Here is a 22227-nt window from a genome sequence, read left to right on the forward strand (position 1 = left end):
GGCGCCTACTGGTACGTTGTCGCTGAGAAGGCAGGATCCATCAAGCAATGCAAGAGGACATTGGATTGGTGCGTCCGTCTGGTCGATCAAGTACTGGGCAACCGCGCTCAGACAACCAAGCAAAGCTCCATGGCTTTTCCCTGGTTCTGCTAGCAGATATGTCACCGACCGCTTCGGAGTGAACACATGGTTGGGCCTGAGCAGAAGAGGAGCACTTGCACAGCGTATCGTAACACCACAGTTTATCCCTCAATGCTGTCCGCCGGTTCTATTCCGTCTCCCACGAAAGACCTGAGTGTATGTGCAGCCAGCGGTTTGCAAGTCTGCGAGGTGGATGTGATGATGGAGCGCTGCGAGTAGCGGAGTGCGCGCCGGGAAGCGATGAGGCACGCTGTGGAGCAAACGTACGTTTTGACGTGAAACAGAAGACTGCTTTTGACGAGGTTAGCAAAGTAGCTTGCGCAAGTGTATTAGGGGAACTTACCTTTACGAACGATTGAACCGTTATAGTGCGTGAACGCTGCCACTTCATCCAGACTTGCCGTGTTGTACACCTGACAGATTCGATATCACTACTCCATTGAGCCATCATGTTGGTACATGCATCATCAGGGTCGCCGGTGTTGTTCAGTTCTTGACCCGCCCAGTATGACGATCGCAGGTGTCAGTAACAGACAAGGTGTCGCTCGGTTCCTGATTACTCCAATTGCGAGTGTAGCGTTCCGAATAGAGAGTGACGCGACGCTGCGTGAACAAAAGATTTGCGGAGGCTTTGCGACCTGTTTCGTCCGTGGACATAATGGAGAGTCTCTACTCTTTCGATATCGGCACCGAGAGTTGAGTCGAGGTTCTGGACACGGAAGGTCGCGAAGCAGGCTCCTGTCGTGCCGGTGTCGCATCTCTCTTGAGCATTGACTGCCATTTCGATGTGGTGATCTTGAGTAGATCTTGAAACAATGTTTGGTCGGAAGGAGCCGGATTGCCGTCTAGGTGGTACATTATAGGCGAGGTAAACGACAGTGGAGAACAATGTTGAGGAGACGTGTAATGTGAAAAATGGATGAACGAGTACGGGGGAGCCGGTAAATACTTCGGAGCAAATTCCGATTTCGCACTACTCGTGCCTGGTGCCACCTGCAGGACGCGTCTTACATTTCCCAGCGGCACAGTCCAGCCCCGCGATTTTACGACGATCATCTGCAACCCCACGGTTGGGAGTTGGGGCTAGGCCGTGTCGCTGTTCGGGACGTTATTTAGTGGTAGTCACACCAATCAGTTCTGCGTTTGACTGTTGGTTGTCAGGCTTCCCGTGAGTCGAGGCGCCAAAACGAAATTCCAGTCCACGATGGTCGCCTTTGAGCCGTCGGTCTTGGTCACACGTCGGTTGCGATCTGGCGACACCGACAAATGATGCCCGCGTCATTACCTTACTGGTTGAGCGACTCACCGCCACCGAAGCCTCAGGAAAAAAGGAAAAAGTCCTTTCTGCAATAGAGCAAGAGGAATCCGTAAGCGACGTGGCAATCACACGCTCATTCCAAAGTGAGGCTGCAGCAGAGCCAAAGACGGAGACTACATCGGAGTAGCGCCGTAAGTATCCATTGTGCGACTTGCCCCAATTGCCATGATTCAGCCATAAAGAAGGTCGTATCATCTTCGAGCTTAATCTGATCGACTTTCACGTCTCGTTGAAAGAGCGGAGAATGACACCCCAGCGCTGCCGGACGAAGCGGTGAAAAGCTGCAAACAAGACATGCAGGTACGCGTATGCTGAAAAAGTACCTTTCGGAACGTGACGAGGGCCAAAGCTACGGGATCCCAGTTGGTGGTTGGGAAGTATCCTGGCCCCGCGCAAGAGCCAGCTGACGTAATCACCGGCGCGGAAGCTTGGGCGTGCATCTTCCTGTAAGCCTTCGAAGGCGCCCCATCGTACAATCGTATACATCACTTTTTCAGTTCCAGTGTCTCCATCAAAACCTAAAGTCGAAGGATAAATCGCACAATATGACAGCACGAGACGGCATAGGCTCATAAATCCGACGGGTGGCACTGTGCGGTGTTGGACCATCTGCACCTGCCCGGCTCATGACGAGAGACCGGACGCTTGCATGCGAAAGAGAAGCTACTCTTTGAGCCTCTGTGGATTCCTTCCTCACCAAGAGCAAGCACCTGTAGAAACACCGTAAACGTGAACGTGTGTAGGTGAGAAAACGGGAAACCGGCACCTATGGCTACACCCATCTGTGGATGGGATCAGAACACATCTCCAATTTCTGAAGTAGCATGTGGGGACTCCAGATTCTGTTCCGGAGTTTTGGAGAAGAGCCCTGGCCTCGCGCGCGCGGCGAACGCAGCCATGGCTTCACGACTCGGGTACCTGTCTCTGCACCTGGTACCCGGGTCCTCGTTCTCTGGCACTGAATCCACAATCCGGTCCTTCGTAACGTCACCTCATCCAAAAGAGCTCTAACTGAAACTTGGCACGCGGTAGCGATACGAGTGCAACGCAGGCGTCACCACTTTGTAGAACAGCTGCTCAACCAACACTTGTGGATGTTGTATCAATGCGTGCTGTTGGATGACAGTACCCGCGCCCCATGAATCGAACACTCATTTCTCTTTGAAGTGTGGCAACCCCACTAATGGCTTTTTGGTGTGCAAACCCAGAAGGGTAGCACACAAAAACGCTGATCAAACACTACTGAGCATTCAAGACGCGATTACGTCTGCATACCTCCTTCCCGCACGGGCAGCCGCACCAGCAGGAACCGACAGATGGAGCACGTTTTCACCGCAACATTGGTAGGTATTGAGTAAGGTAACTGCAGGTCGACAGCAACTCACTCGTTATTGGGCTCTCGCGCTTGTCGCTACCACCGAACTTTCATTTCCTCGCTCTCCGAGGATCGCTTTACTAGCACGTAACGCGCTCTTCACTTATAGCCCGGCTTGGTCAATTCGCAGGCGAATTCACCATCTCTTCCCATTCTCTTATCGAACCAACGGCGGGCGAACGCAGTGCTCTGGTAGTGGAGCGAACCGCAACCATGAACGGGCAAGTCCTCGATCAACACCATGACAACCACCAGCACTGACGCTGAAGACAGTGCACCAAACAGCCCAGTATCACAGGCGTCCAGTACGAATGACACAAAGTCCGAGCATAATGTTTCTCGACTGCGGCGTGTCAGAGGTAGTATACCATGGCAGCTTTGGATCGTTGCTGTCATCGGGTTCTGGGAGAGGGCAACTTTCTGGGGACGTGAGTGTCTTGATCACACCGCAACATCATGCCTGAACTAGCACTGACTCTATTGCGGACAGTCACAGCCCCTTGGCGTATGTCGTTGCCAATACCTCGTCTCCATCAACTGTTCTGACTAGCTTGTTGTAGAAAACTACATGGAACATCCCCGGCATCACGATATGGAGCACACCCCTGGTGCGCTTAACCTTGGCCAGACGACGGCAACACGCATTTACTGTGGATTCTTCATAGTCTACTTCACAAGTCCTGTCTTCATAGCGCCGTTGGCAGATAATCATCTGGGCCAATACAAGACTTTGCTGATCAGCTTGACGGTATATGCCCTGGGATGTCTTGCACTGGTCGTCAGCTCGCTACCCTCCATGCTCGGTCGAGGCGCGGGTCTGTCTGGTCTGATCATTGCAATGGTCCTGATAGCCCTTGGTGGGGGTGGTGTGAGTAAAGCAGTCAACAATCATTCCTACGCGTACTGAATTTCTTAGACCCAGGCCATCATGAGGTCTTTCATCGCCAACCAGTACACAGATAGAGCTCCACGAGAAATGACGCTTTGCGGAACGCAGAACCATTTGCTTCAATGGCTGAGGAGACGCGTGGCGCGAACGTGTCTTTCGAAGTACTTACCAGCGTCGTCGAAAGGCGAACGGGTCGTCGTTGACAGCGAAATCACTCTAAAGTTCATTTACAATCTATACTTCTGGATTGGTAACGTAGGAGCTTTGTCGGCATTTCCGTGTGTCTACATTGAGAGGCATCATGACTTCGCTCCTTCGTATGCGTTGGGTCTTGGCTGTATCATCATCGCCCTTGGGATGCTGGTCTTCGGAAGGAAGTGTTTCGGTACGCATGACGCACTCATTTGGTACGCCTTATGCTAAAACATTACAGTCAACCCACCTCAGGAGGCAGATGTCATTGTACCTGCTGCGAAAGTTCTCAGCTGCGCCGTCCGCAACGGGTGCCGGATGGACCGCGCAGACCCAGCGTATCAGCGCCTGGAGAAATCCAAGGAAGTTCCATGGAGTAGCCAGTTCGTCGACGAACTGACACGTGCGTTAGGCGCTTGTCGCGTGCTGTAAGTGCTACCACTCTTGTTTCTCAAGCATACTAACATGTAGACTAGCCTGGCATTCATCGTCTTCTACATCTGCTTCGACCAAATGCAGAACAACTTGATCTCTCAAGCGAGCGATATGGATACTGGTAGTACACCCAACGATGTCCTTCCCGGCATGAACCAAGTGGCATGCATTATAGTCAGTCCGTTTGTGGAGTACGTCCTCAACCCCATGCTAGCCAAGCGGCGCATATATCTGAAGCCAGTCACTCGCATTGCCATTGGCTTTTGCTTCGTCGTACTCTCGATGCTGCACGCAACTCTAGTGCAGCATTACATTTATGCATCCCCGCCCTGCTTCGACCACCCAACAGACTGCGGAGACCGCCAATCTGTCGCCCAAGACCGGCCCAACGTCTGGGTACAAGCGCCGCTTTATTTTCTCATCGCGACGGGCGAGGTTTTCGCCATGACGACAGCCATGGAATACGCAGAGAAGCACGCGCCCAAGGAGATGAAAGTTCTCGTACAGGCTATCAACATGCTCATCACGGGTATAGGCTCTGCTATCGCGCTAGTCATCGCGGAAGGGGCGCGCGATCCATACCTTACTCGATTCTACGGTAGTCTGGCAGGAGCCATGGCCCTCACAACCATCATTTTCTACGTGGTGTTCCGCAACAACGACAATGACGACATTGCTACATCTCCGCACGGTTCCGCAGATGTGGAAAAGGGAAACAGAGACGCCACGCCTACACCACCCCTGACAGCTTCACCGTTTCGATCACGCGAATCCTACCTGAGCGTTCCCACGACGATTAAAGACGAGGGCATCGAATTAAGAGTGATTCCACCTTGCAGACTACGACAATAATTGAGCGACACAACACCACTGCATCGTAGTCATGCGATGGAGCATACATTGCCCAAAAATTGCGTAGGCCCCTTGGCTAGCACTAAGTAACGCGACTTCTCGTTACGATTGTATATACACAATTGCAGGGTAGCTTTGATGAGGATGTTGCCGTGCAACGCCAGCGCAGGTTGGATTCGAGGCAACCGTTGCGTCTCCAAAGTAATATGAAGCCATTGACATGGACGTCTTTAGGTGTACCTCGTCAAGATCTCACCCCACCCAGGGATAGAAGTGGACCTGAATCTCCCCGCAAAGTAGTCTAAATCAATACTCATAAGCCTGCACTGCCTGACAATATTGCACACGTTTGTTTTAATACCCAGATGTGGCTGAACTGATAAACATGCCTCAAATTGGTATCGTTGCTCATAGCCCTCGTAGATCCAGCTTTGCAACCCGTCCGCCAGACCCGCTGGCCCAGCAAACGTCTCTCTCAACGCACTCGACAGCATCGAACGTTCCATTACCGATAGGAACCCAATTCCTCCCTCCGTCGATAGTGACATCTGATCCACTGGTTCCAACTGCAACGGCTGTTTGTCTCCTCCCTGGCACCCAACTGACACCCGATATATATCCGCGCGGAAACGAGTCAGCCTTTCGCCAGCTCACGCCGCCATCGTTGGACCAAGACGCCGTGTTGTTGCTGGCTGTGGGTTTCTCATAGTCTCCACCGACTGCGATACCGTGACGCGTATCGCGAAAACGCACTGAGAACACACCGGCAGCGGCACCACCAGAGATGAACGAGTTCGCGACCTGCCAGCCATGACTGACGCTATCGGAACTTGTGTAGAAGATTCTTCCGGGATCCACGCCGCCACTTGCGATGTACCATCGCCCCGCCGCAGCTTCAATACACGTTCCGCTTGCTGCGAAGCCGAATTCGCCGTCCAGCGCTGGCGGCATCGTGTTGTTCGAGACAATAGACCAGTGCGCACCACCATCCCACGTTTCTAGCAGACGGAATTTGCCGTCGACAGGATCGCTCATTGCAACGCCGTGGCTTTCTCTACCTCTTTTTGTCTCGAACGCCATGCAATCGTAGAATGCTGTCTTTTCCTCATTGATGAACGTGGGTCTCCAACTCTTTCCGCTGGACATTGGCGCGCGAAGTCAGTATTCGTGTTGCATGTAATTTGTACAGAGCAACTCACCCATTGTCCGTCTTGTAGATGCGTGACAAGTTTCCCTCCCCGATCGATAAAGCAACGGCATTTTTCTTGGAGAAAGCCTGAATATCGCGGAACTGGAAGTCTGAAGCATTCTCGGACACAAATTGCGGGGACACGTCGACCCACGTTCTCCCGGAGTTGGTGGTACGTAGGATGGTGCCAGACGTACCGGACACCCACAGTACCTTTTCGTCAACAGGCGAAAGGCCGCGGAACTGTTGTGTACTGTTTGTGGGTGTGAGCGTCCATGAGAGAGGCTTTGTAGGCTTTGGATGCGCGAATGTGAACGAAGCGATCGAGAACAGAATGGCTAGTGTCTTCATGATGCAAGCACTCATAAACACGGGAACATACAACAGTCATCTCAGAATCAAGGAGATGATGCTGGAGAGATTAAGTACCTAATCAAGCGCAGCTATCGTGCCCCGCAACGGCCTTTAGCCTTGATAGGCAGGTGCGACATTCGCCACACCAAAGTAGTGGCATTGAACCCAGCATCAAAGACTTGATGAAATACATGTCTTTCGGACCATGATGGAGTATCTGCGCGAAGTACGCAACTTTACGTCTAAGCAAAGCATCCAACGATGTTGAATTTGATGTTGCTTGCACAGTTCACATATAGCGCAATGTAGGTTTCGGACCGAGATCGACCCAGCCGCCTGAAATGTAGCAACTTGAAGGTTGAGATGTGGGAGGGACCTTGCCATCATGACTTATATATCTGCATTCGCGTATTTGTTTCTGACATAATATACGGACGACGGAAGAGTTGTTCGCTCTGACTACTTGCGACACTTGTCTGAATACCGGAAACATGCGGCCTATATTGAGTATCGGTAGCCTACGTCTTCGGCATAGCCAGGCAAACTCCTAAAAAGACTGATTGGATAGGTGTCAATGGGTGACATTTTGGAAGTCGAGAGTTTGCATCACGCGAAGCTTGGAGAACCTCGATCATGCCAACAACAACAAGCGGATTCAACGATGCATGTATCGAACATCTTGCAATTTAGAGCTAGGTGATAGAAGAGTTTGAAGAGAAAAGACGCAACACGCGTGCTCATTGATTGATCGCAGCTTCGGTAGCTTTCAAAGCTCCAACTACAGCAAAGCATATCATGGGAGTGACTGCGTAACTGATCTGCCGGTGGGTTAGTGGATGCTACCAGCTGGCAGTATCTGATCGTTTCTTACTGTTAAGAATTTTGCAACAGTCATCTTCATCGACTCCGCTGCACCTGTAACATCGGCTAGCGCTACCAATATCATAGCAGGCGGACCGGTCGGCATGAGCATCATCGAGAACCAAAGCATAGGGTCTGCATCTAGAAGCTTCGTCTTCGAGGCGATTGCGTAGATCAAAGGTATGCTTATTCTGTTGTCAATTAGTCGAAGCTTCCTCCATGTAGCGGGTAAAGAGTCTTACAAGGGCCAGATGATGAATCTAATCAAGGTCACGGTCGCCAAACTACCCTTGTGCACCTCCCCACTGTGCTCTCCGCGCTTCATGCGCAACAGGCTCTTGCTGAGCTTTACCCCAACAACAATGATCTGCAACGAAGCAAATAGATCGCCGATATTCTTTATCGCCGCCGTGATCGACGCGTTGAGATAACCACCCTCGTTGCTAGGACTGAAAAAGATTCGATGAAGCGCGGGCGTCAATCCAATTACTGCTCCGACGATGGCGCCGATCAAGGGAGCGTTGGCAAAATGCCATGTGATTTCCAGTGTCTCTTGTAGCCATGGAGACAAATTGTTGAACCATGCTCTTGTCTTTAAATATCCCTTTACCTCCACACGATTTGTGGGCTTGGTCAATTGTTGTGGAAGCAGCGAAGTCTCCTCATCGACGATCCCATCAGGACCTCGCTCCATATCACTACTCCCGCCGTCTCCGTTCGCTTCGCCGTTCTCCGAATCATCGTCCTCTCCATGTGGTTCATTGGATGCGTCCTCATCTCCTGGCCTCAACAAGCGCGGCCCAAGAGCAAAGGTAAGCGAGTTGCTAACCATTGCATTCACCAGGAAGTATGATTCGGCTCGATCCATGGCCTCACTGCCAGACTCGCCGCCAATGAGTATGGCATCGAGAACTTGGGTTTGCTTGAGAGACTGTATAAGGAGGAGGGGAAGAGAGGTCGTGTTATTAAAGGCGATTGCTGGTGCTACCCACGCTGGCAGTTTGAAGAGGCGCGTAAGGACGCGGCCGACGAGGACAGAAAGTAGTGTATAGGATATCGACCATACTAACAATTGTGGTAAGCATATAGTTGACGAAGGCCCACAAAGTAGACTTACTCAGAACAGGCACATATCGCACTCCGGTGTCCTGATGCAGATTGGACCCGATTTTGTAGATCAACAAAGCCGGCAGAAACATGCGCACGCATAGCTTCGACACCTCCTTCGCCGCGTTGGGCGAAAGTAAGTTGCATTGTGCTGCGACAACACCAAAAGCAATGGTCAGGAGCACCGAGAAGGCAGCTTGAATGGCGCCGGTGAAAGGCACGATGAGTTCGCCTGCAACCACACCCATGATGGGAAGAGACGTCTAGCAGTCGGTAGCGGAGGAAAGTCCGAGTCGATCGTGTGGTAGCGGAGGTCAAAATGATGTAAAGCGTCGAGTAGTCTTCAAGCGTAAAATTAGGAAGACAGAGTTTAGCATCATCGTCGTCGTCGCGCACGCGACCTGGGCCGCGTTCCTGGACCATGACGTCGGTGCAGCGGGTCGCCGTTGGAGACGCCAATCCCACGCCGCGGCGCTATCAGGCGGATTACTCCATCCATCGCGTCTCTTCGGGCGTCCATTGGAGATCCCGAGATTCCAGTAGGTCGTGTATCGGAGTTCCCGAAGATAGGTAAACTGCGAGCTGTGCGGTGGGCTAGAGTGCTCTTGAAGATGTAGCAGCGCCGGCACGCAAGACGCTTGGACGGTCGCGTCGGGGGATGTGTGAGACGCTAGATTAGTCATCGGAGTTAGCCAAGCGCTTGGCGACTGCTAGAGCCTCACAGGCACGATAGGTTCACAGGCCAAATTCTCCACGCATTTCGTTAAGAGACAGTGGTATTGATACACGATATAGGAAATCTAAATAGGAAATCTAAATTACGCCACCTATGCACAGCGCCTGCACAGAAACTCCGCTGACCGTCGTCTTCGCCGCAACATTACCGACGCGTCCGTCTCGCATCTCATCCCATCTCACAACACGACGCCCCTCTACGCCGCCTTCTTTGTAGCCTTGGTCCTCAACTTCATCATCAAGTACACCAGTGTGTAACTGCTCACCGAGAACAACACGACGATGCCGGCGTTCCTCCACCCATAATACTCCTCCGCAAGGTTCAGGGTCCGGAGAAAGTCCGCTCCGCTCTTGTACTGGCACACGCGGCAGTCGACGGTGGCATCGGGATTGAGCAGGTTGACACCGGATCCCATACCCTGCTGGTAGACTGAGAGGTATTCGCCGCAGGTCTGGTTGGCAGCAGGGTCGAAGATGGCGAGCTCGCTCGATTTGCAGTCCACATTCGCAGACCAGGTGGTGAACACCAAGAGAGAGGACATCAGGTAGTTGAACGGGTCTAGATAGTAAAGCCAGTACCTCCAGAACGGCTCGAGCTGACTGTAGGGAACCAGAACTCCGCAGAAAGACACCAGTGTCGTGACGAAGAGAGGGTTGACGAGCGAGGCGAATACGGCGTTTGGAGAGTAGGCTGCGATCATTTGTCCGATACCTGTATACAGGAACTCGTAAACAAGCTGCGATATGTCAGTTTCTGCACCGTCGATGCTGCCATGAGAGGGGGGTTGCCTACCACAACGAAAAATGTGCTGCCAGCGTACTTTGCTGCACCAGGCAAACCTGCCGTGAAGTACCAACACACATAGTACATGACCGCACACACGACCAAATACGGAAGCTCCGAAACGATCAGCCCCGTCACGAATGGCGCCCAGTGGTATGTCTTGCTCTTCTTCTCGCGCGTTTCGTAAACATCGCGACGTTGAATGAACAGCGGTTGTAGCTGGGAGATGACGCCAGGGGCCACGAAAATGAAGCTGAATACAGTGAACAGTCGCAACTGCAAGTCCTGAAGACTATCGCCAATCATCCAGAAGGTGAAGCCGTTAAGTAAAGCCAAGAGGATGTGCATAATCACCTTGTTGTTGACGTAATCGGTGTTGCGGAAAAGCGAAACGTTCATACGATGCGTGACTATTTTCACTTGCTCCCACATGGGCGAGGCGAACGCATAGCCATCATCGACAGTACCCGGTGGGCGAGCGGCGGCTTCCGCAACGATCCTGTCAAGCTCTTCGGTCACGTCGTTGTACTGTTGGGATTCGAGCCAAACCCTGTTCCAGTCCGTGTTCTGAGACAAACTGCCGGATACGACCTCTATCATGTGCTCGGCAGGGTTTGCCTCGCGTGGACATGGCGCTCCCTTGCTAGCGAAGTAGGATTTCACCGTACTTGCATCGTCACCGATATCGCCAAAGTAGACAGTCTTGCCACCCTTGGCGAGTAAGAGAAGCGTATCGAATTGCGCGAACAACTGGGCTGATGGTTGGTGGATCGTTACGAGGATGGCCTGTCCGACTTCCGCGAGCTTGCGCAAGAAGCGCACAGTGTTGTATGCAGCTTGCCCATCGAGGCCAGACGTCGGCTCGTCCAGGAATATCAGGATGCTGGGCTTCGCTACCAGTTCAACGCCGATCGTCAATCGTTTACGCTGCTCGATGGAAAGGCCAGCACCAGGTCGGCCGATGAGTGTATGCTCGATGTCGTGGAGTTGTAAGAGGTCAATTATGGTGTCCACGTAGCGGAGCTTCTCGTCTCGTGGTGTTTCACGAGATTGTCGGAGAAGAGCGGAGAACTCCAAAGCCTCGCGTACCGTGGCCAACGACTCGTGTACGTCCATCTGTTCAACGTAGCCTGCCGATCGCTGGAACGATACCGGGAGGTCTCGTCCGTCAACCATGATAGACCCATGGATCGTGCCGTCGGTCTTCCGCTGAGCGAGAACGTCGAGTAATGTCGTTTTGCCAGCCTACATACAGTGTTAGAGTTCATGACGCTCACAGTGAACGTTGAGGTATGACTTACGCCCGAAGATCCCATTAAAGCCCCAAGAGTTCCGGGCTTCACGAATCCCTGTACGTTGTCAAGGAGAACTCGATCGCCTGATGGAGTCTTGACAGTGTACGTAAGATTCTTCCAGGTAAAGATTGAAGTATTGCGGATGAGTTGGTTGGCGAGCGTGTTATCAGATCCAGAGGACGCGGAGCTAGCATGTGGCTTCTCATATGATTGAGACTCCTCGTCATCGATGTGGATATGCTGAGTCTTCTTCTGTTTCTCTCTTGGGATGAGGAGTCCACGGCCACCCTCACCCATCTCCTTCCATCTTGACGTGAACACTATCGTCAGAGCGACGAAGAAGACCCACCACGAGAGAATGATACCGAGATTGCGCCAGAGATGGCTATGACTGAAAGACATGGAGGCCAGGTAGTCATCCCCTGTGACGACGACAGCCCCGGGTCGTGCACCATTAACGCCAATACACGACTGTCCACCTAGGCCTGGCACGTATCCTGGCCCATTGGGAGCGAGATTGGGACCTACACACGGTATTTGTTGATCGTGAAACTCGTTGCCTAGCAAAGCCTCAAAGGCGTAGGCCATCGGGTTGATCCAAAAGATCCAGACAAACCAAGGCTTCATCTCAGGCTTGATGATCATGTAACCCATATACATGAACAGTGCCGAGACGAGGAGACCTGAAGCTTTCGTCGCTGCATCAAATGTCGGGAAGGCAGCACCGATCATGCGGAAACATGCAGTCATGGCCATGGCTGAAGCGAAGATGACGATCCAAAAGGTAAAGAAAGCTTCTGCGGTAGTCTGGAGTCCGACCATGAAGTATATGACGATTCCGAAGTGCGACATCTGGAACAACATCAATGGTATGTCGGTAGCGACCTGAGCGATGACGAAAGCGGCGGGGTAATGCAGTGCAAATGATCGATGTTTAGCCAGGACAGGCCGTCCAGTGAAAGAGTCTGTCACCTCTGAGAGCCCCATGTAGGCAGGGTACAAAAGGCAAAAGAACAGTGCGCCACCTTTGAGGAAGAGACCGGCCGAGTGATCCGGTGCGGCGTAGAACAACGAACCAGCGACAAGAGCTTGGATGAGGGTAGAGACTTGCTTGACGATGAGCACGGGCTTGTCACCCCACAGCACTTGGTACTGTCGAGTAACGGCCGTCTTGACCTGAGAGTAGAAGCTCGTAGTGACAGCGGCATTCTTTGGTAGAAACTTGTGCTTCTCTCGGGCTATCATCTCTTTGAAGTCGGCCGTATTCAATTTCGCCTCCTCGCTGTCGGGGTAGTCGAGTTCCGCACTCATCGCTTGCTTGATGGACGATTGTTCGTACGCCGCACGTACTTCTTCGCCATTGCGCGGGAACTTCTCCTCATAGCCTTCGGCGACGGCTCGTACATCCGAGATCGTTACGCTGGTCAGGAAGTCGGCTTGGTTCGCGGCTGGGTCGCAAAGAAATCCGAGATCTTGCATGAAGGGTACTGCATCCTCTCTCGGTCCATAGTAGATCTGCTTTCCCTCATCAAGGATGAGCACTTTGTCGAACTGCTCATAGATACCGTTGCCGGCTTGGTACAAGGTTGCAATGGTAGTCAACCCAAGTATGTCGGTCATGGCACGCATAGCCTTCGTCCAATCCAGTGCTGTGCCAGCATCTAGGCCGCGCGTAGAGTTGTCCCAGCAAAAGACGCTGCCGCGCGTTGCGAGACATTCCAAGATGGAAACGCGTTTTCGCTCACCGCCTGAGACGCCGCGAATGTATTCGTCTCCGACCTTGGTGTCGTGTGTGTGCTCAATGCCGAGTGACTTGAGTAGAAACTCCTTGTAGACTTTCGCGTATTGTTCGGCAGAAGTGATGTCGGGCGGCAGATTGTAGGGGACTTTCATGCGTGTTGCGAAGTCGAGGGTCGCACCGACGGACATGGTAGGGAAAAAGATCTCATCTTCTGTGTTCATGACTGTAGGTAGGTTAGCATTTGAAGTGTTGCTTCACCAGAAGACTACGCACCTATCTGACCGCGGTAGGACTTGGCTTCATCACTGGACATGGACCCAAAGGAGACGTCCCCGTCAATTTCGGCGTAGCCCTGTCGGTGATTCGACAATATGTTCAGCAGTGAGGTACAGCCTGCGCCCGGATTACCCAAGACGAGAAGCATTTCTGGAGAACTGTCAGCATCATTTGGTTCGCGCTTGATGGATAGGCGCGACATACCTCCAGGCTTGACACATCCATACGAGTTGTCGATGATTGTCTTCATTGGCGCACCCTTTCCCCTATTCCCGAACGGATTCAGCTGCGACAGCACGTTCTCGTTGAAGACGGCATCGTTGCTGATACCCTTGACTGTGAGATTCTTCCATGTCACACCCAACTTCCGGGCTTTGCCGCCATTAGCTTCGTCACGATCCCTGAGTACTCTGACTTCTTGCGAGATAGGCCATGTTTCGCTGTGGATGGGTGCACTCTTGGAAGTGGGTAAGTAGTCTTGATCGACGCGCTCGGTGCTGTACCCAGAACTAGGAGTCGTTGATTGCATTTGCAGTGCAAATTTGTGTATAGTAGGTACTTGAATCGATTGGAGGCCAAATGCTACAGCAGGAAGTTTGGTGTTGGCGGCTGAAAAGACAACGGACTGACGGCTGGATGGTGTGGACCAGAGGAACTGCAGGACCGGTAGTCCATATAGTCAAGTACCAAATTTGCTTATCTACATCATCTCTTCCATAGATCTGAAGCCACTCCGTGCGCCATCTGGCAAAGCTCTTGGCCGGAGAGAGGTCGAACCGCATAATCTGTTGTGGTGGAGGGCGTGCTGCAGTACGGCCGTAAGGCCTGGGTCGAAGACACGGCCGTACCCTTGCGCCTTCTCGGGCCGTCACATATGCCCACGAGAGTCGGAGGATCAACGCGCCGCCAGACGCCTGGCTCCGACTCCGTTCCATAACAGATTTGAAATATAACCGCGAAGACCCGATCGCTTACCTGACTGCTATTGTTTACTGATACATTTGTGGATATTGTGTTCTTAGTCATGAAGAATTCGCCGAAAACGTCAGCTTGGCTTTGGTCAAACAGCAATCTTTTGCGGATGTTCCTTGTGCGGTTAACATGTACTCGTATCGATGCGCCTGTATTGGAAAACATGTCAAAACCTTGAACGCCATCGCTTCTCGGGTGCTTCTTCAGTGCATCCCATGTACGTCGGACCGTGATGCGCAAGGCTGAGTACGTTTAGACCTCTCGGTGATCTTATAAGTGTTTCCGCGCATGTATGCATCGTTATTGTGTGGGCTATAAGGTCGTAGACAAACCGTGCTGGCAAGCCGGAAGACAGAACGACTCGAAGATCGATGACATCATGTGATGATCGCCAATGATGACGACCTCGGCCCACGCTAACCAAGAGACACCCCAAACTTCCGAGAGCCTACGTTAACGTTGGATTATCTATTTTGCATATTTCTATCTTGATGTAGGCTGCAGACCTGTTCAAGCTACTCCTTGTATGAGGTGGACCCACATAACACGCCTGAACAGTTGCGAGTACCGCTTAGCTTGTCGGCGCACAAACGATGCGCAATCCGCGTCACGTAGGCGCCGAGATATATGGTAGGTAAGAACGCCCAGAAATTGAATCCTACGATTTGAGCGTCCGTGAATCAAGACTAGACGGTTGCAGCAATGCTTATAGCTCTATGATTTGAAAGTAGCTGACGCGAAGTTTGACCCTAGCCGAGCAAAGATGTTCTCCATCGGGCAAACAGGTACTGCGCATGAATGAACGGAAGAAAGACTACATAGCGTGGTGATATGAGAGAGCTACGGGCTTCTCTAGATCGGCTTACAGTATGCCAAATCGTGTCGCCATACAACCAACTCTTTTACTTCTTTATTCTCTCGCTTCGCCGAACGGGCTTTGCAAGGTTGTATATCACCAACGAGCATCGTAAGCATGTAGTACAATACGGTCCACGGAACATCCAGTCAAAAGCTGAATAAGGTTTAGTCTCCGAAGCCGACCACACGATCTCTCCACTGCGTGACATGCCTCTGTGCATTACTGGCGCAGAGCGAAGTTTGACGGAAGAGGCTTAGTCTCCGAAGATTAAGGCCCCCAGCTAACCGTGTTTCGAACTCGCGCTTTTGAGGATCTCGTGCGCCTCTAGGCTGCTCGTTGGGCAACCATGTATATCACGTGCCAAACCATACGGTCAAGGTTGTAAGTAGCATACGAAGAATGCGCAAGTGCCTGTCAACTTGCGGTTGTATCCGGTTACAAAGGTGTCTGAGAATCTGCGAGATCATGCGGTACTCAGAGCCTCTTCCCATCGTTGTCGGAACTGTTCCTCTCCGCGCTGTATCTTGTACCAGAGCACTGCTTCCAAATACGAACGAACCTCTACCCATGTACATAGTGCTAGATCATGAGCAAGAGTCGTGGCGTATGCACTGAACCAGCCAGATGTATCTGTGTCCTGCGATGCAATCATACCGATGGACAATACCCACAAGGCGATTTCAGCGTTTGCAGTCGCGAATGTAGGCATTAAGTCCTCGATATATCTCTTGAGTTCGATGACTAAGGTGGACTGTAGATGCGCATGCGAGAAGTATGTCGGTCCATGAATGATGAGCATGTATAATGCTATTGCGTATCGGATGCATTGGGAAGTCGAACATGCGTTCGAGTATTTGAGTTGTGATTTCGATGGTGACCAGGAAAGTAATTTGTGCAAGACGAAGCATGTTAAGTCATGCAGATGAGTAGTTGAGAGCTCTTGCTGGCGTGATACGTGGAACACATGTCGAAGCCGCGTGAATACATCGCCGATTGTGGGATCCATGTCGAGTTCCGAAAGGCCGAGTGAAGACTGGTCTTGAGAAGACGCTGGTAAATCCAACCATTTCGATATCGGGGCTATTCCGTCTCCAATATCCAGATGATCTTGGACGCTAAATTGCGGACTTTGCGTCAGTATCAATGAGACCCTGGATTAGAGGATTAGTAGAGCGACCGTAGATAGCGGACGATGAGTGACATGATTACCACGTGACCATTCGCGCTGTGAGAGGGCTTGTGAGTTTCAAAAGATGTATGCCGCCTCGCATTCGCACCATCTTCTTCACGCCATCGATGTGCATGTTACCAATTGTCAAATTGCCTTTGCCAAACTATAATTTCAGATGTCAGCGTATCAAATGAAGGGGCCCCAATGTTCAGAAGATCATCATACCTCTATGGCAGCAAGCGTTACGACCGAGTCCATGGTTTCGTCCTCATAAGCCTGAAGCGGGTCTTCAACTCGTCGCCGGACTAATGAAATGGAGTCTGCCATGAGAACCTCAGAGTTGTCGAATCCATTCTGAGCTCTCATCTCTATGTCCAACGACGCTGTCTGGAGGCTGACGTGGAACAAAGCGGAGTCATGTAGCGCAAGTGGCCACCATGACACAACGAAAGGGTTTGACATTGCGTTGAGATCCAACGGATAATACTGGAAGGCGATGTTTGATAAGACTATGGCGTATCAGTAAGCAGGGTAGTTGCAAGAACCTTCAGCAGGGAGGGATTCTTGACAATATACAAAACTAAGGGGGTCATGGTAGTTTTGCGAAGTTGTCAGCGCATCCGGTGCGGCTTTTGGTACGTACAATGAATCATGAGTTGCTGAACGCGAGCCCGGGGTAGTCTTGTGGCTGGGTAAGTGTCGAACGGGTCGAAGGCCTTATTTGCAGGATGGTTCCACAGTGCAGGTTGTTGGTTTCCATCCAACACAGGCGAGGTACTTGTGTCATTACGTATGCTCCGGGAAGTATAATTAGAAGGTACAGTCTCGGTGGACGACGAGGTAAGTGGCTCGTTTGCGTAGACACAGCTGGCTTTCCGTTTTCGACAGCGTGAGCATGTGGGTGTGCGTAGATCGCAGCTCAATTTCGATCTCGCACAAGCATCGCACGATCTCCTGAGCGTCCTACGCATTGTGAGGTACTCTCCGGAGGTTCAGGCATGACCTTTGTCTGTGATGAGGGGATGGAGTGCTGCGCATGCGGGAAGACGCGGGTCGCCCTCGCTTACATTAGCGTCGACAAGGGTTGGTGTGATGGGCTGAGCTCGTGTGCCCGTCATCAACGCCATTCTCCACCATCGGAAAATGAACTCTCTACGTGAGTCAGGCAACGCCTCATTCTCAAAATCTCTCATTGCCGTGGCCGGTTTGTACTTTGGCAAGTCGCATATTTGTAGCCAGAGCGGTCGTGTTTGAACAGCTCCTCACCTTGCAAAGGACTTTGGTTCATCTATGAGCTACTAAGCCGTTCACCTATGCATATTCCCGAGGTCGGCACTACAAGACAGCGGCGTGACCAGGGCATGGATCTCAGCACATTGCTTACAACATAAAGTTCTTGCCTTATTTCCAAAACACGAGGATGCTCGTTACGCGAGAACACTCTTCGTAGACGCAATTTACACGTCGACCCCAGAGTAGTCAACCGCGACCCCGATCGCCACCCAGTCATATGCACTGCAGATCTGGCCCTTCCAGAAGTCTGACCCTGCTCGTTCTACGATATTGCGGAGAAGCCCAGAATAGCCCGATCGCCCACCAAGATTGCTGTCGTTCTCGTTGGTGGTGCCGGAAACAAGGGTCATAAGACCTGGATCTCGGCTCGCTTAATCTGGGTAAATGCCAATGGTATGTGGTCGAGAGCGGACGGAACGGCTATTGGATATTGGGCATAAAGGGACGACAAAGTGCTATACGGAGTCCATAATTCGTGATTGTCTGGGAGGTATGCAGATCTCGTGGGAAATTCTGATGCGGCATCGGTCTTTTCGAAAACTGTTTCGGTATAAGAGCTCAGGATCGCGCTGGTTTTGAGGAGATGTTTGAGATACGTATTCTAACCTTATACTAAGTCATTAACTTTCGCTCGACACAGAGGCCGCACTTTAGACAACGTTGTAGTCTTGTTACATCTGGCATCACTCCGCCGCTACCACCAACGATGCGTTCCCTCCTTCCCCTCGTCGTCCTTCCACTCCTAGCCCTCGCGGCCCCACCAACTTCTCCAACAATAACGCGGCTCGTTTTCTCGGGCTCAGGATGTCCTAATGACTCTGGTTCCGTGAAGTCTGACACCGCAACCCTCGGTGACAGCGCCGGCGTCTCCTTCACGCAACTCAAAGGCGACACAACAGATAACTGTGCTGTACACATTCAGTCAGCTGGAGCAAGCGAAGGCTGGCAAGTTGCGGTTCGACAAGTGGACTACGTGGGCGATGTGAATTTGAAGGGAAACAGCGGACTGGATACATATACCCAGGTCTTCTGGAGTGAAAATGCTGGAAATACTGTGAATAGTCATCATATCAAGGCTGAATGGAGAAACGCTGACGATACACAGGGCGTGCTCACAGGTGGTCTCGCATGTGCTGGCCCAGAGATCAAAGACTACATTACTGTGCGGAGCAGCACCGCGGATCTGAAGTGGTCAAAGTGTACTGGCGCAGATGGCAATCCTGGTATCTTGAACGTCAACTTTAGGCCAGTCGTTCAGGGTGACTTTGGTACATATGACTTCAAACATGCTGCGTGGAAGTTGGAATGGCGGAGATGCTAGAGTGGTATGAAGGTCTGCTTTTGAAGGAGACTAGAGAAGCGTGTGTACAACAAAACTCGGTGCATAAAATGGAAACAGAATGTGAATAAGCGCTCTTGAACTTCTTCTTCTACCTCCATGAACAGTAGCCTTTCTGCTCTTGCCCAACTGCGTTGCTAACTACAACCATGCTGAAGCATTCACTAGAACGTACCTAGGTATGCTGCATACGCAGACTAGACAGTGATATCAGCTTGCCGATGACGCTATTAACTCAAGAGAAAATGTGAGCATGGGGAAGTTGAAGTCAGTATCCCCCTCCCCAGTCTCGGTTGGTGCGTCTTCCGCTGAGTGGGCTGATGTAGAGTGGCCTGGGATCAGGTATACCAATACTCGTCGGGTATCACTTCGCGCTCTGCATCGTTGACGTATCTGAGGGGCGCGATATATTCCCCGAGGGACATGGGACGATGTAGACGCCGGCCGGTTGACCAGCTTCTAAAGGACGCGTTGAGCTGGCTAATGCAGGTAAACAGATCGCGAGAACGCAAGGGGCCAGACAGGATTAGATGAACAACCGACGCAGAAGGTTGGAGTTTGAAGCTCAGTGCCGTACGCTTGCTTGTTTTAGGTGCTGCTAAGGGTGACTGTAGGATGCCAGTAGGAAAGCGCGGGTGGCGCTGCTGTCATCAGGCGGCGTAGCTAGAAGCGCCGCGGTTGCACTTGCCACGACACGCATCGACCCAGGAAGACGATCATAGCAGCCGCGGGTGTTGATGCAAGCCGAGGACACCTAGAGCAAATTCGGTGGATAGATGGACTGCAGCGGCGAAGATAGGTGTGGCTACGCGCGACACCGACGCGTCTAGCGCGATCTCGGGATGCTCGGGGTGAACCAGCCGATCAACGTCATCCTGTCAAGGCCGACGAGGGCTTCATCACTGCCGTCACCTTTCATACCTAGGTCTCTTCCCAATGACATTTCGGAAGAAATCCGTGGAGAAGGCAAGTCTTGATTGAAGGGAGTGCCCATATACAGCATGGCAGGCAATGATCCACAACCTTGGAAGCTCCGCACTGAGCGGAATTCCGCAACTATGCCCAGGTGCCAGTCATTCGTGAACATATGCCAGGGCCTACATAACGCCTCTTGCAGCAACCCAACCGTCTTACGTAGGCCTAGCAAGTCAGATTATCGACGAGCAAGAACGGACGCGTGGTAGTGACTTGCGGTCATTATCGCATCAGGCTCCCATACTTTAGAGGCTCTCTGATATTGGTACACAATATCAAATCAAACAGCAAACAGCCTCAAATATGGATCCTCGTACAGTCGGTACGGTACATCACCCGAATCCAAAGCCACCACTGACAAAACACCAAGACTTGTCTGCAGCAGCGCAAGATAGTTTCGCAACCTTTGTCAAGGACGAAGCCTTCTTCGCCCTCAGCTTTTACCTAGCATGCAACAGCAACATCGAAGCTTGTGCGCCCATCCGCCAGAACCATGCATCTTTCCAACTCGAGCTGAACCAGCTTGAAAGCAGTCTTGATACGTCGAAGCCAGCGTACATCGTTCTCCGCCGCGGTGGCTCGCTCACGTTCATCACATACGTGCCATATCGCGCAAAGGACACCGTGCGAGACTTCCTCCTCCATCACAGACACGATGTTGTACGACAACTTGGCTCATCGCACATCTCAAGCTCGATAATATGCAAAGAGATCGCAGAGATTACAGACGCTCGATCGTGGGCAGAGCGAGATGCAGCTGCTACCCTGATAGACGACATAAGCATTCAAGGCAACAATCTAGAATCTCGTACGAGCGCCGCGCATGCTGAAGGCGCTCGAAAAGACCTAGGATACAGGAGGAACAAATGCCGCCTTTGCGATCGCCGCATGAAGAACAGAATATCGCCCGAAGCTCTTGCAGCGCTGAAGGTGCTTCAAGGCCCCGGAGCAGCTGTGCAGATCGTAAGGCTTTCATCTCAATAGTACCTTTCAAGCGTGATAGCTGACCCGCCCCAGTCCGTTGACAGCACTACCGAGACCCTCCAGCTGAACTACATCAAGAACGAACTATACCCGAAAGATGTCGCAGCAACCCTACCAACCGACAAGCCTAGTTTCACCTTCTACCGTCACCCCGCCACCCATCTACTCTACTTCATCTTCCACTCGCCCGACCATGCCACAGTGCAGCAACGTATGAAGCACACAATGGCCATACCAGGGCTGATCAATGTCCACGCTCAAGACCAGGACGTGCATGTAGACCAGAAGATTGAGATTCATGAACCGGACGACTTGGTCTTTGTAGCCAAAGACGAGCGCATCGGCAGGTTCAGAAGCGTGTATCTGAGGAACGGGTTTGACGGGACGGAGAGCACGTATGATGGTTTAGAAGGCGACAAAGCTTTTTACGACGGGATCAAGTAGCGCATCTTTGATACATGACTTTTGTAAATAACACTCTCATCGTTCATCTACCTTGATTCTACCACACTCGTCTCACTACTTTACCTCGTGAATATACTCCGCTGGCTCGCCTCTTTCAGTTGAGCCTCTACGCTGACTAGCAAAGTGAAAGGCTTCTAGTACACATTATGCACATTGTAAGGTGACTGCGAAATTGACAGGAAGATTTACACCAGCAAAGAGTAGTGGTGTCGAGGAACTGATTAGAAACTTATGCATACACCCATATGATAAGGAAAGCAACCAAACTTTCCTCCTCGCTGAAATCCATCATCCATATATGACACATATCAGATTTTAAGGAGGCGTATCAGTCTAAAGCGTGTTTCTCATAGCCTATGGTATCGTACAGTACAGTAGATGCGCGAATGCTGCACGAAAAGAAAGACAAAACGCCATCTGCTGAAATGCAAGTTTGTATGCCTTCATCCCAGTATGCAGCGGAGATGATGTGTAGGGGGAAAGAGTAGATAACACCAAGATGACCGCACCGATGCAAAAATATAGACTAGAAAGCGATGAAGTTGGAAATGAAAAGAACACCATGCAGAATGCTACCCCTTGTCTCATAGTCAGGACGGAGAGAAACGTCTTTCCCTCCCAGCGC

At 51.7% G+C, this 22227-nt stretch overlaps 6 protein-coding genes across 6 annotated transcripts; 3 read left to right on the top strand and 3 right to left on the bottom strand.

The window, feature by feature from the left end:
• Positions 1–3426: 3426 nt before the first annotated feature.
• J4E84_008164 (uncharacterized protein) lies at positions 3427–5202 on the top strand (the record flags this gene model as incomplete). The annotated part of the gene is made up of 4 exons (XM_049390741.1): positions 3427–3702; positions 3751–4108; positions 4157–4343; positions 4392–5202. 4 exons carry the CDS (start codon positions 3427–3429, stop codon positions 5200–5202), a joined length of 1632 nt encoding a protein of 543 aa, XP_049241448.1.
• A 408-nt stretch (positions 5203–5610) lies between these two features.
• On the bottom strand, positions 5611–6237 carry J4E84_008165 (uncharacterized protein; the record flags this gene model as incomplete). The annotated part of the gene is made up of 1 exon (XM_049390742.1): positions 5611–6237. The coding sequence occupies one exon, from the start codon at positions 6235–6237 to the stop codon at positions 5611–5613; it is 627 nt and encodes a 208-aa protein (XP_049241449.1).
• Positions 6238–7616: 1379 nt separating this feature from the next.
• On the bottom strand, positions 7617–8961 carry J4E84_008166 (uncharacterized protein; the record flags this gene model as incomplete). Its single annotated transcript, XM_049390743.1, has 3 exons — positions 7617–7797; positions 7849–8671; positions 8724–8961. Coding segments are annotated over 3 exons (1242 nt in total), but the record flags the coding sequence as incomplete, so codon positions are not given.
• A 684-nt stretch (positions 8962–9645) lies between these two features.
• Positions 9646–14073, bottom strand: J4E84_008167 (uncharacterized protein; the record flags this gene model as incomplete). The annotated part of the gene is made up of 5 exons (XM_049390744.1): positions 9646–10185; positions 10242–11477; positions 11534–13491; positions 13542–13694; positions 13749–14073. 5 exons carry the CDS (start codon positions 14071–14073, stop codon positions 9646–9648), a joined length of 4212 nt encoding a protein of 1403 aa, XP_049241451.1.
• A 4472-nt stretch (positions 14074–18545) lies between these two features.
• On the top strand, positions 18546–19160 carry J4E84_008168 (uncharacterized protein; the record flags this gene model as incomplete). The annotated part of the gene is made up of 2 exons (XM_049390745.1): positions 18546–18893; positions 18945–19160. The coding sequence occupies 2 exons, from the start codon at positions 18546–18548 to the stop codon at positions 19158–19160; spliced, it is 564 nt and encodes a 187-aa protein (XP_049241452.1).
• A 1296-nt stretch (positions 19161–20456) lies between these two features.
• On the top strand, positions 20457–21581 carry J4E84_008169 (uncharacterized protein; the record flags this gene model as incomplete). Its single annotated transcript, XM_049390746.1, has 3 exons — positions 20457–20475; positions 20524–21116; positions 21171–21581. The coding sequence occupies 3 exons, from the start codon at positions 20457–20459 to the stop codon at positions 21579–21581; spliced, it is 1023 nt and encodes a 340-aa protein (XP_049241453.1).
• Between the last annotated feature and the right edge of the window lie 646 nt (positions 21582–22227).

This window comes from Alternaria hordeiaustralica (genome assembly GCF_023758085.1).
Source record: "Alternaria hordeiaustralica strain BMP 2776 chromosome Unknown scaffold_20, whole genome shotgun sequence".
Taxonomy (NCBI): Eukaryota; Fungi; Ascomycota; class Dothideomycetes; order Pleosporales; family Pleosporaceae; genus Alternaria; species Alternaria hordeiaustralica.